Source organism: Kryptolebias marmoratus, linkage group LG14 (assembly GCF_001649575.2).
Source record: "Kryptolebias marmoratus isolate JLee-2015 linkage group LG14, ASM164957v2, whole genome shotgun sequence".
NCBI lineage: Eukaryota > Metazoa > Chordata > Actinopteri > Cyprinodontiformes > Rivulidae > Kryptolebias > Kryptolebias marmoratus.
In genome coordinates this window covers 18,393,600-18,415,921 of record NC_051443.1, presented here as the reverse complement: position 1 = coordinate 18,415,921, position 22,322 = coordinate 18,393,600, and the positions used below count along the sequence as shown (strand labels likewise).

At 39.1% G+C, this 22,322-nt stretch overlaps 2 protein-coding genes across 4 annotated transcripts in view; both read right to left on the bottom strand.

Moving 5' to 3' along the window:
- The window catches only part of fybb (FYN binding protein b), a 22,942-nt gene extending 11,940 nt beyond the window's left edge, over window positions 1-11,002 (bottom strand). For all 3 annotated transcript variants that reach the window (XM_017410442.3, XM_017410443.3, XM_025004754.2), the window contains exons 1-6: window positions 10,846-11,002; window positions 4,201-5,191; window positions 3,233-3,265; window positions 1,381-1,513; window positions 1,216-1,274; window positions 861-886 (exon numbers count right to left, since the gene is read on the bottom strand). In XM_017410442.3, coding sequence (XP_017265931.1) covers window positions 861-886; window positions 1,216-1,274; window positions 1,381-1,513; window positions 3,233-3,265; window positions 4,201-5,191; window positions 10,846-10,848 — 1,245 coding nt within the window. In that variant the 5' untranslated portion in view covers window positions 10,849-11,002. The remainder of the gene's footprint in view (window positions 1-860; window positions 887-1,215; window positions 1,275-1,380; window positions 1,514-3,232; window positions 3,266-4,200; window positions 5,192-10,845) is intronic.
- Window positions 11,003-14,319: 3,317 nt separating this feature from the next.
- Window positions 14,320-20,388, bottom strand: ccdc80l2 (coiled-coil domain containing 80 like 2). The gene is given in 13 exon segments (XM_017410486.3): window positions 14,320-14,924; window positions 15,008-15,088; window positions 15,372-15,475; window positions 15,755-15,900; window positions 15,989-16,125; window positions 17,084-17,240; window positions 17,420-17,660; window positions 17,773-18,078; window positions 18,729-18,880; window positions 18,971-19,144; window positions 19,544-19,632; window positions 19,734-20,056; window positions 20,058-20,388. Coding segments are annotated over 13 exon segments (2,232 nt in total). The 5' UTR covers window positions 20,084-20,388; the 3' UTR covers window positions 14,320-14,628.
- Window positions 20,389-22,322: the final 1,934 nt, after the last annotated feature.

Genomic DNA, 22,322 nt, shown 5'->3' with positions numbered 1-22,322 from the left:
GGGGTCTTTGGGCTGCACTTCGTCTGGCCCCTCACCTAGGACCTGTCTGCCTTGGGTGACACTACTAGGGGCATGAAGCCCCTGACAGCATAGCTCCTAGGATCATTGGGACACTCAAACCCCTCCACCACGATAAGGTGGCAGCCCAGGGAGAGGATAATACTACATATAAATACATAATTTCAGCTGAGACAGATGAGTTTAATGTCCACTCTGGATCCATGGAGCTACGCTGTTGTAAAAATAAGTTCAGACATTGTTCTGCTGAAATGTCCTCTGACCTCCAGGGTAAAAAAAGTCACCCTGGTGGTGACAAATGTTTCTCATGTGGACCCATCTGATTGTTTTGGTGGCGATCAGGGAGTCAGCCCCGTTTTTTCTACAATCAGTTTGTACTTTCTTAGCATAAAACAGCTTCTGTTAACTTTTCTGTATGCAGCACTAGACTATGTTGGGTTTCCAACATATTTCAGTGGCCGTGTGGCTGTACTGATCATGATTATAGCTGAACTGGTCACAACCATCTAACAGTGTCTTTTCTTGGCTCTCTAAATCGTTTCATAACATATGCACGTCATATCTTGAAAAACTGTGATTTTGCCAAATTTTTAACCGGATAAGAAAAGTCTAAAGAAGCTCTACACGAGTTGGCGACACGTGGTCATTACAGATGCTGCTTTGAGTGCTTTATTTCCATTTTGTGTTTTAGATTTTTAACAATGTTTATTCTCATAGTGCTTTAGTGTCTTTCTAACATGATCTTCATAGTCAAACTTGATAATTCCACTTCATGCTGCAGCACTCTGGGAATGGGTCTTATTGTGCTCTTCCATGAGTGTGATTAATTCAGCATGTCTCACCTTTGCAGGTTTCTGACTTGGGTGGGCTGCAGAACAGAAACAAAAATGGAACAAGTGAGCTTGAAGTATGCAGGATAATGATGGCAGTTATATTTGACATTTTATCTTTTATTTTACATAAAAACACACCTGCATATAACTTAATAAGACTATCATTAGAATAATGTACAGAAAGAGACTTAAAGCATAAATTATTAACAGTAAGAAAGATTATACTTATAATATGATGGCTAATATGTGTCCTTTACATGAATATCTCAACATGGTACAAAGTTCACAGCCATCATGTGTTTTTCTGTCATGTATCATCTTCCGTCACTTTAGACTTTAATAAACTCATAAATCATTACTGAACCTGAAGGCAGAGGAGGAGGAGACACGCCATCGACATCATCATAAACCTCCTCCTGGGGCCTGAGGAGCACACGTTGGGTTTAGCTGCTGTTAGTTTCACACAAGTAACATGAAGCACAGTGTGTGTGTGTGTTGTTTATCAGCATGTGGCGTCTGCTGGACTTACAGGGTTCCAAGATTTCTTGGAGGCAGATTGGGCAGCGCTGGAGGTGGGGGCTGAGTCTGGGTCACAGGGTTGCTCTGGTTACTCAGGTGAGGAGCAGGAGGAGTTGGGACGACGGGTTTCTTAAAACCAGGACCTAAGACAAAACCACGTGGTGTTGAAATCACGCGAATGGTGGTGACCTCTGCTGCTTGTTGCACTTGATTGACAATTTAAACACAAGAGACGTAACTAATTTTGCTGGCCTTAAAAATCAAAGCAAGTCAGAACAAGTCAGGTAGGACAAGTAATGTTGTTTACAACCAAATTTAAAAGTCGATATATAAAAAAAAATTGTTTGCTGGATTTATTTCACTTAATAAGAACAGCAGCATAAAATTTATCCTGAAGCACTGTTTCATGCCTTTCTAACACTAAAATATAAACAACAACAAGGTGTTGTTTGCAGAATAACTATGTGAGTAAAGTAAACTGCAGGTATTTAAAAAATGTTCTTTCTGTATTTTACATGCTCTGTGATTCTTGTTAAACGTGTTCACAAAACGTAGAAAACAAATAGAATTAAAATAAAACAAAAAACAGGACGTTTATGAAACTAGCATTTCTTGAAGGAATGCAAATCACCGGCAGCATTGCATACCAAAGTTTTCAGTAAAGATCTTGAGCAATCTGTATGTGTTTGTTAAGACACAGAAAATTGCATCACTGCCTGCCTTTTATACTAGCGAGTGATAAAAACAGGCAACATATGTTAAACTAAACCCTAACAACATCACAGAAAAGAAAAAAAGGAGAAATATATCAGTAATCCTTCCTAATGCAGGATTGTTGATATATTCCTATTTTGACTTGTTATAACATAAAAAGCACAAGTGCACTGAATAACATTACATTATGACTACGTTCCTTTTAGTGCTTTGTTGAACTTAGACAACAAGCACACACAACAGGAAAACCTTCTCAAAAATGGAACACAGCCATGATAAATCCACCTGTGCATTTCCTGCTTTGAAACGCCAAAGTTCCCGCTGGTGAAAATACAGCTCCACAGCAAACTGTTAAAACAACCTACAATAATCTTAACTAATCAAATGCTCCACAAAGCTTCTCATTGCGTAATTACTTTATTGTTATTCTGTATTAGCTCACTGATTCAGGCCAGCTGTCACACTTCACTTTTGGCACAAAATGAACTCGGATGGGGTTCACGTCCAAAAGCCGCCCTCTAGTTTAAATCCATCCCTGTTTGCTGGAACTTACTTCCCCATGTGGTGAAGCAAGCTCAGCTGTGAAGGGGGGAGGAGAAAGGAGAAACTGGATGGGGAACTTGGCCGCGGCGAATAGAGGAACCAAGCGTGTTTCTGTAACTTTAGTCTCTTATCAGAGGATTTGAACAAAGCTGCGTTTATTCACGAGCAAATTTTGGACAGACTACTGAAAGCTTCGATTCAGATATACACTGATGCAGAAATATCACCTTATCAAACAAACAATATGCTTTCTTTACAACAACAACGGCCCACTGCTGTTTTGCTTAAAACCTAAATTACACTCAATGACTGCAGACTTAATTTTGCTAATTTCACTTTAAACCACACAGGCTTGTGAGGCAAGTCCTTTTTCACACTTCTGACATGAACCAACGCGCACAATGACACAAACACAACTTTGCGTCGTTTATCATTTACAGGAAATGCAGTTGAGAAGACCGAAAAAAAAAAAGAGGACCTTTCCCTTCAACAGTCACAAAACACGCAAACTGCCCCATGAGAAGCCGGGGCTGGCTCAGCTTTGGGATGACATGACGGAGACTAAAAGACATGTTTGTGAATGCAGCCTAATATGTAAAACATACCTGCATGTGTAGCTGCATGAGAATCCCTGCTGGCTGGAAGGAAACACACTTTTTAGTTGCTCGCATCAAATATAGTCAAATAACATAATTATTGAATATAAGTTATTCTGTCAATTTATAGGGAACTTACTCTGAAAGTAATAAACTGCAAGTTTTGTTTTCAAAATAATAACAAAGGATTAAAAAAGGGTGTACATTATTTGAATTGTAATGTCTAATATATGTTGGACACAGTAGAGAAACTAAGAAAGTTTTTGACTAATACCTCTGCTATCCCACTTCGTTCCTAACATGTTCATTTTCTGTTTGTTGAACAGCACATAGTCGAATCAGTTCTGAGGAACTTAAAATGGCAACGCAAGAAATGCTGAATTTCTAATTTATTTCTTGAAATGTAAAATGGCAACAAATATATCCGTCTATGTTGTTTTGCTAAAAGTAGCAATAGTCTTCAAGCTAAAGTACTAAACAAACATTAGGCTGAACCTTTTTTTTTTATTCTGCTTTTGTAAAATCTTCCCTTTTACTTTATATAATTTATGCTTTGTGTTCATTCAGATTGAACGATGTCTCCTGTGCCACAAAAATCTGTAAATTAGACGGAATTTCTCCTATATTTGCTAAACCCAAAGGGCTAAAAAGCCCTTTGCTCCTTCCTGAAACATTCATTTAAAGTTTGTGCTCATGCTGTAGAAATACAAACAACTTGAAAAAGCCCAAAGCAAATGGGGTGAAGCATGTCCTGAAGAAGCTTTTACCATGCACCCTGCAGTTTGCAAGAGGAGCTAAAACTTCTGACTCTAAATAAAGTGTGCTTGTGTCAGCAAGGGACATTAAAGTGTGATTTCACTTCTCTGGAGCAGCGCTATTGTGTTGCTAGAGCCTATTAATACTTTCTGAACTCAAGACAACTAATCACTAGATATCTTAAAAGTGTTTTTGTGGTATTACAAAATAAAATTCCTTACCTAACTTAGCATTTTCAGAGGGCTCAGCACCTTTTTTAAAGTTCTCCAGGTCTACTTTTGGGGGTCTGTTAGGTTTAGCAGGAGGAGGGCCCAGAGCTAAACTGTTGGGCAGAGGGTTACGTTTTGGACCGCCAGCAGCGTTGTCGTTGATGCCGTTGGCCTGAGGAGTAGGTTTTGGTGGCTTTTTAAGGCTGGGCTTTTTATTGGCAGGTGGTTTGGGAGGTGTCATAAAGGGTGACTTGTTGACCCCACCACTCTCTGCCTGCTCCGATGTGTCCTTCTCCTTGTTGAACTTATTCTGAGCAGTCCAGAAGTTTGAGGGGGGCTTCAAAGCAGGGCTCACATGGGGGGAAGGTTTGTTCACAGTGTCTGCATTTGCTTCTGCCTGCTCTTCGTTCTGCTGCCACATTTTTCGAACATTGCTGATTGGCTTTTGCTGCAGGTTGGGTAATTTGTTTGGCGTTGTGGTGGCGTTCGATGCTGTCCCCCCACCGCTGTCTTCTTTCATCCAGTTGGGCTTGGAGTTAAGTGAACTGGTGGGTTTTGGAAACACAGGTTTGGGTTCAGAAGGGGTGGAGCTGACTGAGTTTTTGTTGAGATGGGATATCTGGACAGGACCTTTAGCTTCAGCTGGTGGTGGAAAAGGTGGCTTCAGGGTTGTCTGGGGTTTATTAACAGCTAAAGGTTTGTTAGAAGTGCTGGTGTCGTCCTGAGCATTAGCAAACCGGTTGGCCATGGCTTTGATTTTGTTTGTGTCTGGTAGATCCGAGTCACTTTTATTGAATGGTGTGCTTTTCAGAGCAAATGGTTTTGTATTGAGGGGGCTGGTTGATAGGTTATCCAAAACAGGCTTCTTGTGTGCTGCTGGGCCAGAGAGTGTGGGTTGCACGGGGGCTTTAATGCGTCCAACTGGTGAAGATGAAGTCTCATCGGTGCTCACTCCACCTGCTTGGAAGCGAGCCCTCATGGCCTTAACGTCGGCCTTGTTTGCCTGAAAAGAATCAGAGAGTGAGTTTATCAGACTAAAATTCAATATAGTGACAAGAATAGAACAAAAAAGGGTATTGTTCAGGTCTTTTGAAGTGGGGTTCTGTTGAATTTTTATGAACAATTAGTATCTTACTTCCTGTCAGGGGTGCCACCAAGTGGGGGCCTTAGGGGGCAAAGTCCATCTCTAAAAATTGGCTTGTCCCCCTGTCACTCGAGTCTTACATGCATAATCTTTCTGTTCACAAAATATCTCATAAATCACAGGACAGATTTTAATGAAACTCAAAAAGTAAAAACATTCAATTCAAGATAGCCACTACAGCTTATTGGTCTTAGCTAACACAACAATGGCTATAATTCAGCCAGTTTTACAGTTATCAAGCTAAAAGTTGGTGTGGAAGTAGCTGAGAGTCAGCCCAACTCCTAGCGCTAACATATCACGGGAGATTTTTGTTTAAAATTTCAGCATTCAAGGCAGCAGGCAGTATTAATTTCTTCAAGGAATGTTAAATTTGAATTTAAGGAAGAAAGAAAGCTTTAGTTCAGTAGTAAATGTGTTGTTCTCAATTAGTAATGTCAACAGTAAGTTAAAAAATAGTCCTATGCAAGAAGGCATCTGGCCACTCCTTTAAAAATGTTGGCGCCCCTACCTGTTGCAAAAAAACCCTTTAAACTGCTTCAGTCTGAAGAAATAAAGTTTAATTCTAACTGGATTCAGCCACTCTAACACTGCCTAAATCTTAAAAGTTCCATATCGTTTTTATATGTAAGCTATTTTAGACTGCCGTCAGTTATGCAGTACACAGTTATTTCAGCAGAAATATTGTTATTCCTGCTATAAGTGCTCCTGATTGCATCGGAAGTGCTACAGCTAACTGATCATGCTGCTGTTTGCCCTTCCAAATATTCATAGAATTTGATGTAAATAAATGTGTAATTCAAAACTGAAGGCAATATAAAAGTTTATAAAATGGCATTCACATGAACCGCTGTGAAATTCTTCATTTTAAAATGGCAGCAATCCATTCTGTATTTGGCTCATTTTGAATTGGCCATTAGCCCATCAATCTGTGTCTCCAAGCTGGTAAGATGTTAATTTTTCAGAACATTTTTGAAGAACCTCACTTAAAAAAAAATCCGAATAATCCCTTTAAGTGACATGTTGAGAAAAAAAAAACAATTATATCTTCAGACAAAACCAAAACTGGTGGACAAAAAGGAAAAAGGGGAATAAGAAACAACATGTAGAGACACACAACTAACTAAAAAAAACTTTTAATGGGAACAGAAAGTTGCAAAGTTCATAAAAATACCCTCTTTCCTGTCAAGCTATCAACATAAGTCATTCTAAACCATTTATCTGATTAAATAAATTCATGCTTTCTCTTTTATCATGCTTCGTACCAATTATTTTCTCTTGTTTTCAGTGTTACTCACACAACATTCGAAACAACGTCACACCTGATTGAGGCAGAAATGGTTCATGTTCATATACTAAAATATATGAAATATGCTTCAGATATGTTCTTTTGTCAAAAACGCCAAAACACAAGTGCACTTATAAACCCTCAGCCACCGCGGTGTGAATGTAAAACACTTTCTCACACATCCAGGAGCTCCCTTATAATATTTCAAAGAGCGCACACATCACTCATTAACTTTAGATTGGGAGTATAAAAACAACATTTCCAAACAAAGAACTAAAAGTGATGCCAGCATTAAAGAGCTGTAAAGCGTCCGAGTTATTCCCATGAATACGGGAACTGTGATGTCATTGATAATGGTGCTTTTGAAAACAGGGAACTATGTGTATGCACAATTTCAAATGGTTATCTTACTCGAACACAAAACTCTGATAGAAAAAAATGATTAAATATTGGTTAAAATGTGTCATTAATCAAGGCTATTAATAGTTCTGAAAGAAGTTTTCTGATAAGCAGATATAAGAGAACTTTCTGCTAAAAGCGGTAACTTAATTGACCCTTGGGGTGAGTAAGAGTGTGAGCAGCTGTTTGTCTCGTTTGTCTCTGGGTGTCCCTGTGATGGACTTGTGACCTGTCCAGGATGTCTCCCGCCTGTCCCACAGTGACTGCTGGAGATAGGCACCAGGGACCCAGAAAGGAAAAATGTGGTAAATTAAATACACCGTAATACGTTACAGTTATTAGTCCAGTAAAACTAAAGCAAAACAGTAACTGCTGAGTAGTTAGTATTGACCAGTACAAATGTTTCACTGCAGGTAACAGCTGAAAAAAAAAAAGAATTGTGCACTGACCACAATTTGCACCACCAACTTCCTGGCTTGTCTTTTTCAAAAACAGTGTTAGCTAAATACAGTTAAAGATAAAGAAAAAATATATACTTTTGTTGAATATTTATAGTTTGAGATAAGGGATGAGTTTTAAAAAACACATCTGTCTTGAGTTCCACTCAGCCCTGTCAGCAAGATGAACGACAGTCTGCAAAAAAGCCACTAAGAGTCGTATGAATGAGCAGCAGTGTGCAGAAGGACAATGTCACTAATGTCTTCCAAACGGTGGCGAAATGTGGACAGGTGCAAGACCAGTTCTGCAGGTGTTTCTCTGACAGGTTGGAAATAAACTGACCAAGCAGCAGCCGCACCCATTTTAATGAGGCTGGTGTGACTGGACCCACAGAGACTTTACCAGGAAGTAGAGATAAGAGCTCAGAATTGCTGCTATACCAGCCACACAACAATAAAAGTGGGGAAAAAGACAACCTAACAGAAAGAGCACATTAACCATCCAAAGCTAAACGGGAAGTTCCAACATTATTTATATCAGCTAGAAGTTTCCGTTTAATTCAGGATAGATTTTGAGGAAATTTTCAAATCTTTTGCCAGCCCCATTCCATGTTATATGTAAACTCATTGGCATAAACTTTTGTTCTTGAAGAAGCAGGATAATATATTTTTTCTTTCCATACAAAGTACTTGACGTTTCTGGCCAGAAGTACTTTATACAAAATTAAGATGATGGTACTTCATTATATTACCAAAGTTGTTTTCTACTCATATGTAATCATACAAATGTTATAGTCTATTTCACAACTATTAATGAACAAAATCAATTCTTGTTAAGTTTAATACATAATATGATAATGGTGACATTATGATGTCACAATTTCAAATTAAAAAAAAAAATAATTCTTACAGCTTTCATACACTTCTTGTCTTTTCATCCTTTTAGTTATTCTTATAAATCTGGCTTAAATTACTCATTTAGCTTCAGTTTTGGTGCTTTACACAGAAGGTTTTATTATTCTGTTAATATTCCACGGACCGTGAGCGAACTGCATTACAGTTCAATTAGTTTATGACTCTGCAATAAAAAAAATAAAAAAAAAATAGCGTTGAGGATCAGTTTGATTGGTTTTGACAAGTTGTTGGCTGCCAAAATGTGAAACTCAGACAACTGATTTTTTGTTGTTTTTTTTAGCTACTGTTAATGGGTTTTTTTGGGGGGTGGGGTGGGAATCACTTAAATGTCACTGCCAGTAACATCTTAAAGGGGTGGCTTAATGAGGTGTCTCAACACGAAGGCACGAGATGTGGCCAAATGTGAAAAAGGAAAACAACAAGTAAGAAAATTTTTTTCCATTTATTACTTCTGTTTCTCAACCACTGACTGCTATAAATTGCTTCATATATTCTGTGCCAAACTGTTGCAGCTGCTGCTTCTCTAAATATGTGTGGGGTGCAGGTGCAATTTTGTGAAAACCTACAAATTTTGAGACATACTGGAAACACCCTCCCATGTTGCATCAGGCCAGCCTCTCCAACAGCCAACATGGCTGTAAGAGTAGCCTCTGTTTAAAGGGAAAGTCTGGTTATTTTTGAAGGACGAGGGCCTGTTTTATATAGTTTCTCAGGCTAATGAAACAATTTTTTCTCAAAAATATCATAATAGTGTGGTTTAGCTATTACCTAATATCGTTGGTTGTTCGTTTGCTGCTATTTTCTCAATTGAGCAGTGACTACTCGAATGCATGTGTGCAGGGCATAGACCGTGTATATCATGTTATTGGTGCTGAGGCGGCGGCGTGTTTCCGTCCACCCTCAGCTCATCTAGTCAGTTTTATTCAACAACCGGTGGGCTGATACCTTCAGCAGTATCAGCACACCCACGGTCTATCCTCAGCAAACACATGTTAGCGTTGTAACACAAATGTTCTTTGTTTGACAGGAACAAACTAAACAGAATGTGTCATGCAAACGTGTAAAGGTTTAATATTAGCTAATGCAGCGTCCTTTCACACTGGTATGATATTGTTGAGAAAGACTGAAAGAAAAAATAAAACAGGACCTTATTTGGCTAATAGTTAGCCTAGTTTGGATACAGATTTCTGCTATTTTCCTCATACTCTGTTCTCTATGACTGATTTTACAGCTGATAATGTACTAATTATTGATAACAACATGACAGAACATAGTTCAAAAATGGCCAGACTATCTCTTTAACCTTTTTGGTTATATGGATACATGTGAATTTTAGATGAGTATTCCTTCTGGGAAGCAGTGTGAACTGCAGCATTACTATGTTTATTGAGATAGTCACTTTTTGAACTATTAGTGTGTTTAGCTAATTTTGTTTTGTTTTTTTAATAAAATAATGCAATGTTAGGGAATCAGGTTCTCCCCTTCTCCCCTTGTCCTCCTCAGTGTGTTGTGTTCCCTCTCCCTTCTGTGTGTTGTCATGTTTACAGGTGGTGTGCGGTGGAGCCATCAGTGTGCTCTTCATGCTGTGTGCTTCAAGTCATCAGGCTCCAGCTTAAAAGATTGGTGCCCACAGCCACACCTCGTCAGTTCTTTATCAGTGGTGCCCTGGCCGCTAGATTTAAGTCAAGACTAGTTTTGTGTCAAGTTTACAAGACCAACTAAATTTGTCTCTCATCACAGGAAGCTGCTCCACATCAAGTTTGCCAACAGTTTCAAGAATCCTCCACAGCAGTTTTTGTCTCCAGTGAAACACCAAAACCCTGACAATCATTCAACTACTAGTTTCTGTTGTGAACAAAATCTTTCTAAAATCCTTCGGTTGCCTGCTTGTCGCCGTACCTGAGCTTGCAGCTTGGACCAGGATCTCGTCCTTTAAAACATGCCAAGTCACTCCAAGTCCTCTGTACAATTACGTCTAAAGTAGAATAAACTACTGAGAAATCTCAGTAGAAACAGTGGAATCCTCTGCACAAAATATATAGGAACTATGATCCCTATTTTCAGAGTGACAAAAAGAGAAAAATAAAGTAGCTTCTTGATAGCAAAAAAGCCAGAAGTGCAACTTTGTGAGTCATTCCGTTTTTAATACCATATATGTTGAGAAACTTCACAAAATGTGTCAACTATAGATTAAAATCAAGTATTTCTTAGTCTGTTTTGTGTTGAAAAACGGAGTACAGTTTTTAATATGAAAACCTTTCCAGTCTGATTAAAAATGTTATAACTTAAGTAAACCAAAACTAATGTCCAGTCAGTTTTTTACAAGAGTGAACGAGCGCTTAATAGTCTTGTTACAGATCAAAATTTAAACCATCTTCTTACTTGTAAAAACATTCACCAGATCATGCAAAGCCCTTCAGAGGTTCCAAAGGGTGATTATTTTAAATAGTTTAAGTTAAATGTGAAGTTCTACTCACCATCTTTGCGACAGCAGCTCAGTTTGGGTCAAACGTTTATTGGACGAAGAGGTGAAGAGTTGTTGTTCTGTGTCTGTTGCCGTCGAAGAGAAAACTGCGCAGACGAGCTGAGACAAACTGAGTGACGAAGACAGAAACACTGACTGTGACTCTGTGTTCGTGGGGGGATGTAAACTCCAGCTCTGGCCGTGACATAAGCATTTGTCTACAACTGACTACTTCCTCTGTCAGTACTATGTGTGTGTGTGTGCGCGCGCGCGTGTGTGTGCCTTCTGTGAGAGTTGCAGCTTTTGTTATCTCTAAATTTTGATCTCATGGATTTGCCTGTCTGTGGCAAACACCCTGCAGTTATCCTCTGTGCTGAACACACGATGTTCACTCAGTCAGTAGGTAAAATAAAAAAGGATAAAACAAGGCAACAGATCCACATCAACAACATGATTATTACAAAGGTCATGTGACCTGTTAAATATTTCACCACAGGACAAAAAATACAAATCTACTTCTGAAAGGGATTGTTCAGCTCTTTTATAGTGGAAAGGTTCTGAACAAATAATTATCAGTCTTGTCAGAATTAAACTTTATTTCTTCAAACTAAGGCTGTTTAAGGAGTTATTTAACAGGTAAGATATTGAATTTTCGCAACTTTTCCACAGAACCCTAGATCGGAACATCTGAACTGATACTGGATTACGTAACATAAATGCAATTCTCTCTCTAATAATGTTTGTGGGTCAATGCTGTGTTAGCGGATGAGAGGCTGGAAGGAATGCATATCACCCGCTGCCCTTCACGTTAGAGTTTTACGCTAAGATCATCAGATTTTACAAGATCTTGCTGATGTGTAGCACTCAGGGTATGTGCTGTGAATGACTCTCAGCTACTAACACAAAAATGTTTGGTCATTATCTGTAAATTTGACTAAGTAGCCATTTTTGTGTTGTTTTTTTTGTGTTTGTGATTACCTATGGTGGCCTTTTTGAATTGTGTTGACTCCAAAAGTTACTAGGTTGTAGCGGATCATGAGATATTTTGCTAACACATAAGCTGGGTTGAAGCCAGCTGGAAATGCCAACTTTTTTACACAAAGATCTTGTGGAATCCATCATGCTGACAGTATGAGCTGGGGACGATGCTCAGCTAATACTACCTCATATTTTAGCTCATTATCTGTAAAACTGGCTGCATTATAGCTAATGTTATGTCAGCTAAGGTCAATAAGCTGTGGCAGCCATCTTGAATTGGGTTAACTGAAAAGTTAATCAGTTGTAGATAAACACACACAGACATGGAGTGAAACATTACCAACCTTTTGCCTTGGGCAGCAGTGATAATGATAATACCGAAACTGAGGTTTGTGTAAATCCTGAGCAGTGTTTTTATCTGTAACAGTAATTTTGTGTCAAAATCTTTTTTTATTAGTTGTAACATTTAAAAAAAGAAAATCATGAAAATACTCCAAAATAGAAGAAAACACTACTTTGGAACAGCTTCTCTGTATTTCCTGCTAAAGAAGTTTTTCAGACAGGGCTTAATTTGTCGAAACTTAGCTAAGATAAAGTTTGGGATATTTACGCTTTATCCTTTTGATCTGTGACACTTTCTCTCTGCATATGTAAAATGAATTTGGAGCTGAGAACAAAACCTGTTTTGCATCAGAATGTAATCATGTTCCCTCAGGATAACAGAAGGCCGTTGCGTGCAGACTCCTGCAGGATGGACCGCAGCGGAGGGATTTTTTTCCCCACAACAGTTTAAAGCCTTTGATCTGTCTGGATGTAGGTTACCTGGACTGTGGGAGGTGCAACGTTCCATGATGCAAATTTTACAGAGAAATAATTCAGGTTGACTTTCTGTTTTTGCTCAATCTTCCCCACTTCTTTTGTATTTCATCTTACCGCTTGAATGTTCTGTTACTGCCAACCTCGTTTATTTAGGTTGGTTTTAGTTTTGATAATTTCTTTAGTATGACCTTCAGTTAGTTTTGCCCTGTTATGACTGTGCCATGTGGACTGACCTTTTTGACTTCCTGTTTTATTTTGTAGAGCTTGTCCTTCCTGGCTACTTCAGTTAGATTTATTTCTGCCTTTTCTGATTGCCCCGCTCACCCGCGTTTCACTTGTTTTTCTTCAGCACTGTTTTCCTTTCACTTCTGCCTGATTGTTTCTTCTTCCTTGGTTCATGTCTGACTCACACAAAAGTCAGTTTTATAATTGATTTCTATTGCTTGCTTCTGCAGCACTTCTTGTCTTTTCTGTTCCTGGAAGTGAACATAATGTACTTTTCATCTGCTGCCTCCTGCCTGCTTTTCTGCATTCAGGTCTGTGATGTACTCCAACATCACTCCTGTTACTGCTCAGCTTCTGTTCATTTATCTATTTATTTACTGATTGACTGAACTGATTATTGTGTTGACTAAATATTTGGGTCTCTTGTGGGCCATGGCGGTGGTCACTAAAAAACAAACACAGTGCAGCATATAATTGTTCTACGTTGGTATTCTTTGACTCATTTATTCTGGATCTGTCAGTTCTGGTGTTAAATATGATATGCATGCACGTAGTTCACAATAAAAGCCCTGCTAAGAACAGGAGGGGTTCCCTTTAAAATTGAACAGAGTTTTTTTTTTTAAACAGCACAGGAAGTTTTTGTAAGTAGCAGCTTTAACACCTTACATCTTAACACATCTGTAACTATTTTTACTGAATCTATTTTTTGAGTGGAAATACCAGCAAACTGTGCAGTCTCTTTTCAAATGTTGAGTGTTATGGAGAATAACTTAATCAGAAAAATTGTGTTTCTTTTGAGAATTAATCACTTGACCAGCTTACGAAAACATCGGGAATAAGTGTTTGTTTTTTTTGGGGTTTTTTTGCTGGTTTTCAATTTTAGATTGAGGCATTGAATTTAGAACTTTAAAATCAACACCTTCAAGGTGAGGAGTCCCACTCCTGGGGAGTCCCAGTCTGGTTTCATACAACCTCACAGGCCTGAGTCTGTTCTAGCGGCAGAAGGACTCACCTTTCGAAGGCATGGAAAGCCTCAAACCAGAAAGGCTTCCTGTTATCTGGTTTCGGTTTTGCTCTGCAGCCTCTGAGGGGGTCTGCCGTAATGCATCCATGCTACAGCTAAAACCAAAGTCCTGCAGACTCACAGTCAAAGTCTGCATCATCACAGATGGGGCTACTGTGCTCATCACGGCACCTTGCTAAGTCTTTATTAAAGTCCCTGTTCTTCACTAAAGTCCTTTTCATTAAATTCCTAGCTTTCTTTCACCCCCCTGAATCCTGTGTTTTGATTCCCCACCAAACGCCTACAATAATAGTTATGACTTTTAGATCGTAGTGACTGTCAAAGGTCTGCTGTTTTATTTAAGACATTTAAGACTTTCATAAAACAAACATTCAAAAATCTGTGAGAGATGTTTACAGGGGGCCTTTCTCTCTAAAATGGCTCAAATTCAGAATAAAAAAAACAACTTCATCTGTTTATTTGAAATAGTTTCATTTCATCCAACCTAAAATTTCAACACTGTCATTTTCTTTGTTTATTTTAAACTGCTTATAAAAAAAGACTGTACAGAAATGTTGCCAAACAGCACAATCTCCTTGGCTTTTATTAAACACTTGAAGATATGCTTTCATTCTATTTTTTTCCAAAGTATTCTATTATTTTTAGCTTATTTTTTTTTCCATTTTAAAATAGTATCTAGCTTTTTAACTGTCTGTCCAACAGATGAATAACCTTTATCTGTTTAACATATGTGTCTCCTCTGCCCCGTCTTCACCCAGGATAGTGGCCCTCCTCGCTGCCTCCTCCTCCTCCTCCTCCTTCTCTGTCTTCGGGACAGTGGATCCCCAGTCTCTCCTGAAGCTTTGCCTCCCGGAGGCGAAGCTCCAACGAGTCCACCAGGTCATAGATGTTATCCAGGGACCACAAAGGTGACGGGAACCACGCCTTGACGTCGCCGTCCTTCCCCACAACCAGCATACTGAAATAGTCCTTGCTGATCTTGAGCTGCTCTCTCAGGTTGTTGACCATGTCACGGGACAACGGCTCGACTTCACTCTGACTACGACCTACAGGAAGAATGACACAGTGGAAGATAAATAGCGTACTTGACAATATTAGATCTGCACACCCCTATGTAACTGTGATTTACCATTTAGAGGCAATAGCTCAACAGTTCCTGATGCTTTTTCTCCATTTCCAATCAGCTTTAGCATGGCAAAGTGACGAATACCTAAAAGTGAAGAACACAGAAATCACACTTTACCAGTAAGAGCTTAAAACAGTTCTTTTGTCTAAATTAATAAACAGTAGTAGCTGCACATACACAATCTGTTTCTATTGTTGCATTTTTACGCATATTTATAAATCCTCTCGTTCTATGAGTTTGGTACATGAAAGACAGTTTAGGGTTAGTTTGGCCTTTTATATCCCGATGGTCAGAAGGAAAATGACTCTGCTGCAACTTTTCCATAATGCATCAAATATGAAAGCAGATGGTGTGGCGAGACATTTACCGAGTTTACACTTCTGTCCACTGAGAGCTGAAATCTGCTGCTGGAAAGAGTAGTCATCCTCAGAGGGAGCAGAGATCAACAGCAGTCTCTGTTTAGAAATGAATCTGGGTGTAAATGTAGAAACTGGTAAATAACAACACCCGGTATAGGCATTTAGAATTACCATCAGTTTTACAAACTCTTTTAATGCAGACTGAGACATTATGATATTATGATACCAGGAAGCCCATAAATACTCCAAACCTGCACTTGAACACTGGGGAGTAATGAGTTTCTTTATTAAAGTAAAAATAAGCAAACTTTTTAAACTTGATTTCCAGAAAGTCCACAGAAGACATTTTTAAAATTTATTATCCACTAATGCTTAGCCTTTAACTGCTTACCTGAGCAGGGAATTTTCCACTTCAGCCTCCTGAAAATCTTTGGAGCAGATTTGAGGACTCTCTTTCTTTTTCTCTGAATATCTCGAAGAAAAGTTGTCAATGTACTCGAACATAGCCGAACTGGATGGAGGAGCCTCAAAGACTCTCTGACGCAAAGATGTCAGCAAGTTAGAGAGAATGAACAAAGAACAGAAACAGGGCGGAGAGAAACATCTTGGCAAGTCATGTTCTTACTCTGGGTTTGATGTCATAATCTGTGACTGTCATTGAGAAAAGATCAGAAGACGACAAGCCGAGCTCTGCTCTCAACAGAGGGATCAGACGAGAGTCTAAGACCTGCTCTGATTGGTCGCTGAGACGAGACTCTGACTCTATAACACAAAAACCCAAAACAGACAAAACAATGGGAAGAACAAAACAACAAACTTAATCAAAACAGCATGACTCCACCGTCTTACTGATCAGTCAAAACCAGTGGGTGATATGACACTACAGCGCCCTCTAAACAGAAACTGAGTTGTGTAGGCGTTTCAGAGATATATTGTTGTGTTCTTTTTAAAAAGGGGCTGTAAGGAAGTTATTGGTAGAGATACAAAGAAATTTGTTTAAATCTACTTGCAGCCGCAGCTTTTTCAACAAAACAGAGACGAAGGAGGGAACCCTGATGAGTGTAGCAAATTACAATAATCAGAAAAAGGCATGCGTAACTATGTTATGCAGTATGCTATGTTGTATGATTTGGAGACAAAAAGACAGGAAACAGAACTGGAAGTGGCAGAGCTGAAGATGTTGAGGTTCTCCTTGGGAGGGACGAGGATGGACAGGATGAGGAAAAAGGTCATCAGAGGTACAGCACAGGTTGAACAGCTGGGAGATAAAGTTAGAGAGGCCAGGCTGAGACGGTTTGGACAGAACCACTATTTTATCCATCTATCCATTCATCCATCTTCTTTACCAGCTTGTTCTTTCCCGGTTGCAGGAAGCTGGTGCCTGTCGTCAGCCATCAGTAATTTGCAAATGCTGAAGGTGTATTTTCATTTAGCTTTCAGCTTCATTGTGTTTGTGTTTATAAAGAGAACAACTCTCAGACTGATTACAATGGATGCCCACTCTTTTTGCTTCTGTCTTGTTTTGTGGAAACACCACATTTCCCTCTGGTCATGCCTTTGTGAAAAAATACAGTGCTCCTCTGTTGATTCAGTATATTCTGATGGAAAATCTTTCTAACAAAACAAAAACATCTTTATGACATTTACTGAAAACCTCTGATAAATTCAGGAGCAAAAATAAATGCTTTAGATGCAAATCTCTGTAACATAAACGTCATACCGAGCTGATGATGCTGCAGAGTAAGCGTGGCGTCTCTTCCATCGCCCACGGCGGTTGCCACGGTAATCTTCCTGAGCGCGAGTTCACAGTGTTGTTTCTCGTTCTCCTCAGTCTGCTGGATGTACAGCGTTGCATCTCTGCTCGGCGTTGAGATTAGCTTGTGCATAAAAACAGTCACATTTCAGTGTAATAAGGTACTGATCAGTTATGTAAGTCAGTGTTTTTAATGCGTACAATGTGGTTGCCATTGTGCAACAGAGTTAGAGAGAAAGACTTGGAGACAAAGGAGAAAAAACACGCTTAAAAAATGATTGAATTAAACAAAATAGTTCTCACCATCAGCCTTCTGAACCCTCTTAAGCTGTCCAAAAACTTCCCCAGGACTGCTTTATCATCGTCACCCACTTCTCTGTTTGACTTTTTCCCCTTTCCTTTTCCTTTCTTTCCTTTCTTCCCTTTACCCTTTTTCTTTGTGCTCTGTTTGTTTGAGGAATCAATCTTTTCATTTGCTTCAACTTTATCTTTGGTGTTTATCCCGCCACTTTGTTTCTTCTCTTCTTCTACAGTGGAGGGAGGCCTGTAAAACAAATAAATCCTTTTGACTTTCATTCAGAAGATAAAGGCACAACATTAATGATGTCCTTTCCTGAATAAATTAAAAGAAATTTCAAAAGGACGGGAAAATATACTTGTCTGTCTTTATTTCCTCATTCTTTTTTGAAACAGACGGCGGACTGGACCCTTTAGAGGTTCCCCAGGTGTTGCTACTCAACTCCTTTCCCTTTGTGGATCCCGCAGCCACTTTACGGATCACAAACCTCGACCGACCATTCAGTATGTCCTGGATTTTACTCTTCACCACTGCTTTTTTGTCCAAAGGTATCCTTTGTGAAGACACCATCACGGTCACATTTCCTCTGCTCTGAGCGCTCAGCACCATCTTCTTTATGATCTTTTTTCGTTTGGAAACAACCTTCTTCTTGGTTGTTTTGCACCTAAATCAGAAACATAACAAAATCCTCAATTTTACTAAATAAAATTGAATTTTTTTAACACACATTCAATCCATTCTAGGAGGTTTTGCAAACTAATGATGGAGTCCAAACAACTCACGTTTGACTAAAATCTGGACTCAAATAAAGAAATAAGAATACTTTCAATTTCTCTCAGTCCCTGCCTAAAAATATAAAACTTATCAAAGTCTTGTTTAATGTGAATATGTGCTTTTACTTTGTGAAATGTTAAATACTCACAAAGGTCTTTGCTCATTAATGAAAAAAAAAACAACTCCTACACATGCATAAAAATATTAAGATGATCATTTGTGTTAAAAAAAAATAAGTCAAACACCACTACATTTAATCCAGCACATTCAAAAAACTAGGTCAGTTGTTGGTAAGTTTTACTCAGAACCACATAATCTTTTGTTTGTGTTCAAACAATATGGTTGATATAATCGAGTTAGGATCCAACTAACAGTCAGTTTGACTAAAATTAGCTAATTCTAAACTGGTGTGTAATTTAAAACATTCATTGCACCATTTAAGAGTTACAAGCTAAATGGTAACTTTGGTTCTTCGTGGTCTTACTGCTGGATGACCTTATAAAATCTCTAACAATTCACTGAAACAATGATAGAAAGAACCTTAAGTTAGATCCTCTTCTTGTCATCTTCTCCAGCTTCCTCATGGGGAACTGATCAATCAACTCAAAAATCGCCTCAACCCGCACTGGATAGGGGAAACGCTCACTGACCTGGAGGTTCTTCTTCATAACCAGCATGGTGAAAGTTTGATCCTGAAATGATTGGTTAGGTCAGAAGTAAAACCACTCTGAAACCTTTGGGTAACTAACAGAAAGAAAAAAACAACCAAACACATTGCCTACTTGGCTGGTAAGGTCCAGATGGTGTAGCAGTTTGGTAACTGTGTCAGTGTCCAGGCTCTCCACTGTGGCATCCCCTTGAAAAGTGGTTTTCTGGATGCGACCTTCCATCATGGCATTCTGGATGATGGTTATGATGAAGGTGTCTCTTTCTGCCAGACGGCAGTTCAGCCCTTTCTGAGAAAGATGAAGCAAGAAAAACATCCAACCAAATGGGTAAAAAAAACTGTAAAATCTTGAAATTAAACTAAACAATTGCAAGGAAAACATTTTTGATTCATATTGAATTTCTTTTAGAATAATAAAAGAGTAGCACAGTCAAAGTGTCCCTAGGCAAGATACTGAACCCCTCATTGCCTCTGATGTGCCCCATTGGCGCATAAAATGAATTTAAATCACTGATTAGACTTTATAGAATGATTTATTCAGATTAGCTTTGAAGAGATGTAGTAGAGTGCAGTATGAATGTGTGTGGATGGGCGAATGAGGGCAGGTTGTGTTGTAAAGTGCTTTGAGTGGCCTGGTTGGCTAGAAAGGTGCTATATAAGTACAGTCCATTTACTATTAACACTTTACCTGCTCCATGTCTTCTAGCTGTTTCTCCATCATCTGAAGGTAGTGGTCATTGTGTGATGGAGCTGTTATCACCCACAGACGTTTTTTACCTGGAGTGGACATTAAAGCTGCATGAACTATAAGGTGATTGGAATAATAATATTTTTTAAAAAAAGCAAAAGAAATCACTTAATTAGTTTATTTCTCTTGCCTGCAAAGTCGACCAAAAAATCCAGCTCCGGGGCCAAGTTTGGTGAAGATTCTCCAGTGCCGCTCTTGTCTTCATGCTCTCTGTCCTCTTCCAGTCCCAGTCCATGTTGAATCCCAGCAGGGAGATCTGAGTAGTCTCCCCAGTCTCTCACATTTGGGTCCAGCTGATCCTTTGGTTTGCTCCCAGGAATGCCTGGCCAGGCAGTAAGCGAACCCAGGCTTAGGAGGCTCCACAAAGCAGCTAAGAACATCAGATGGTGTGAGGTATAAAAACGGAGCATCCTTCCTGACATGACTGACGAATAGACTCGGTGATACACTGAAATGACTCCAAAGCTCATAAATTCTCATCTGGAACACAAACACACATTTGTAGTGTTCTCACCACTGCTGGCTCTTGGAAAGTTTCAGCTACATCTGAAACAGGTGGGAATGATTTGCCAGTTGTTTGGGGAAAAAAAAAAATCAATCAAAAGGTTTAAAAAGCACAGAAAAGGTCCAGCTGAGCAGTTCTCATAATCTGAATCCCAAATCAGAGCTCCTCTGAACGGTGCAGCATTCTGCATGAAAGCTTATCAAATCTGGAAACTTAAAAGAAAGAAAGGAGAGCAAAGCGTGTTGTGATGTTAACTCCTCCTCACCAGTCCCAGACTGACTGCAGAGACGTTCTTCTTACCAGATGAAGCCACTCACACACACACACTCATGGTTCACATTATAGTCCAGGCTTTTAACAGGAAACTCCTGGAATTTTCTCCAACATCAAAGCACTTTTTTGCAGAGAAAACACACATTCTCTCTCTCTCTCTCTCTCTCTCTCTCTCTCTCACACACACACACACACACACACAGACATAGGCACACACACATCATCTGTGTCAGTGCATGAGATGTCGCTTCGTCTGTTCTCAGTCAAACAATAATCACTAACATGGACACAAAGACAGATACTTACAGGCAGTCCATGTGTTCATTCACACTCATGAACTTGTCAGAACAGGCATGTTGTTGCGCAGCATGAAAAAAGTTGGTCAGAATAGAGGCAGCTGCCCTGCACCGTGCATAATTGAGAGGCCAGATCTACACCTGTAGGAAATCCCTCCCAGTAATACTGGCTAAAAACCTTTGGAGTAGGTCAGTAAAAAAGACTATGTCAAATGCTTCCTGTATGTGTTAAGCTAAGCTAATTACTAATCACAAAATACTACAAATTGTTTTGTATCTTAAGAGGGGTTAAAATATAAGAAAAAAGAGACTGCTGCGAGAAAACGAGGAATCACATGTTTAAATGTAATTAAAGCAGTTCACCCTTGAGCTGTTTGCTCATCAGGGTGACTGAAAGTAAAGCCATTAATACCCCAAACTGGGCAACAGATGGTGACGTTTAGATCAGGTTCACGCCAGGTCAAAGTTGTGAATTTGAGAAAAAATATGCCCAAAGGCAACAGAAATGTTAAGAATTTCTGCCAGGAAAAACCCTGCATCCCTCCTGCAGCCCTTCCCCAAAATGTTCAGCTGGCTGAACTGCCATCCACTTGAAGTGGACTGCATTTATAAAATTATGATCTAAACCTGACCTGACTTATTGGATTGAGTTAGAAATGGATTGGGTTAAAATGAAGTGGGCTAAATTGAACTGCATGTAGAAAACTGGATCTGAATAGGAACTGTTTATGTTCATTTGTATAGTGGCCTGAGGTGAGTTTTGTTGTGGAGTTAAGCAATGCATTATCATAACCATAATCAAAACTGCTAATAATAACTCAGGTGCACAAAGCCTCTTAGATCTGCAGCAAATAGATGGTATGAGTCTGGTAAACAGAGCTCAGACTGAGACGTGTTTGAGTTATTTCATTCAGATTCTCTGTCCTTAATCGAGAAAACATGAAATATTGATTTTGAGTGCTCTTAAAAGATTCAATTAGAGCTAAGGTGGTAAGAGTTTTACATGGCTGATACTAAGAAAAACAAACGTTAGCAATTATATTGGATTTGGGGCCAGAATTTAACTTTATAGCCAATCAAACAAGTTCAGGCATCTTGAACACAAAGCAAGCTAAGGCTTAATGTGAGGAATTAAAAGTTGAAGACTCTTTAATCTCTCATTAAACATTTATTTCTATTTGTTGTTATGCAACAACTGATTGGCAACCAATCTCCCCATATGTGATGCCTCTAAGCCTCTTATTTAGGTTCTACAGAAGACAGGATGTTTCTGGTTCCCCCTTTCACACATATATTCGTGCAGCACTTCTATTTACACCACACAGTATATTGCACTCAGTATGTGTTTTTTCTTCTGTAATCACACATCACAGAGAAACTGGGGCAATGTGGAGTTCAAAGTTGTGCCCAACGACACTTTACACGTAAAGGTGCAGATCATAAGTCTGCCAACGTTCTGATTGCAGAATAATTACTTTAGCAATGAGTCACAGCTTCCCCCATAGTTGTGTTTGTATTTTTATAATGGAAAGAATTAGATTCATGTTGATTATCTTTTGTAGTGTGAAAATAAGGGATCAGAGTTTTCAACAATATTTTCCGTTTACAAAGGATGCTTATTTGTCATTAATTGCAAGTAAAATGG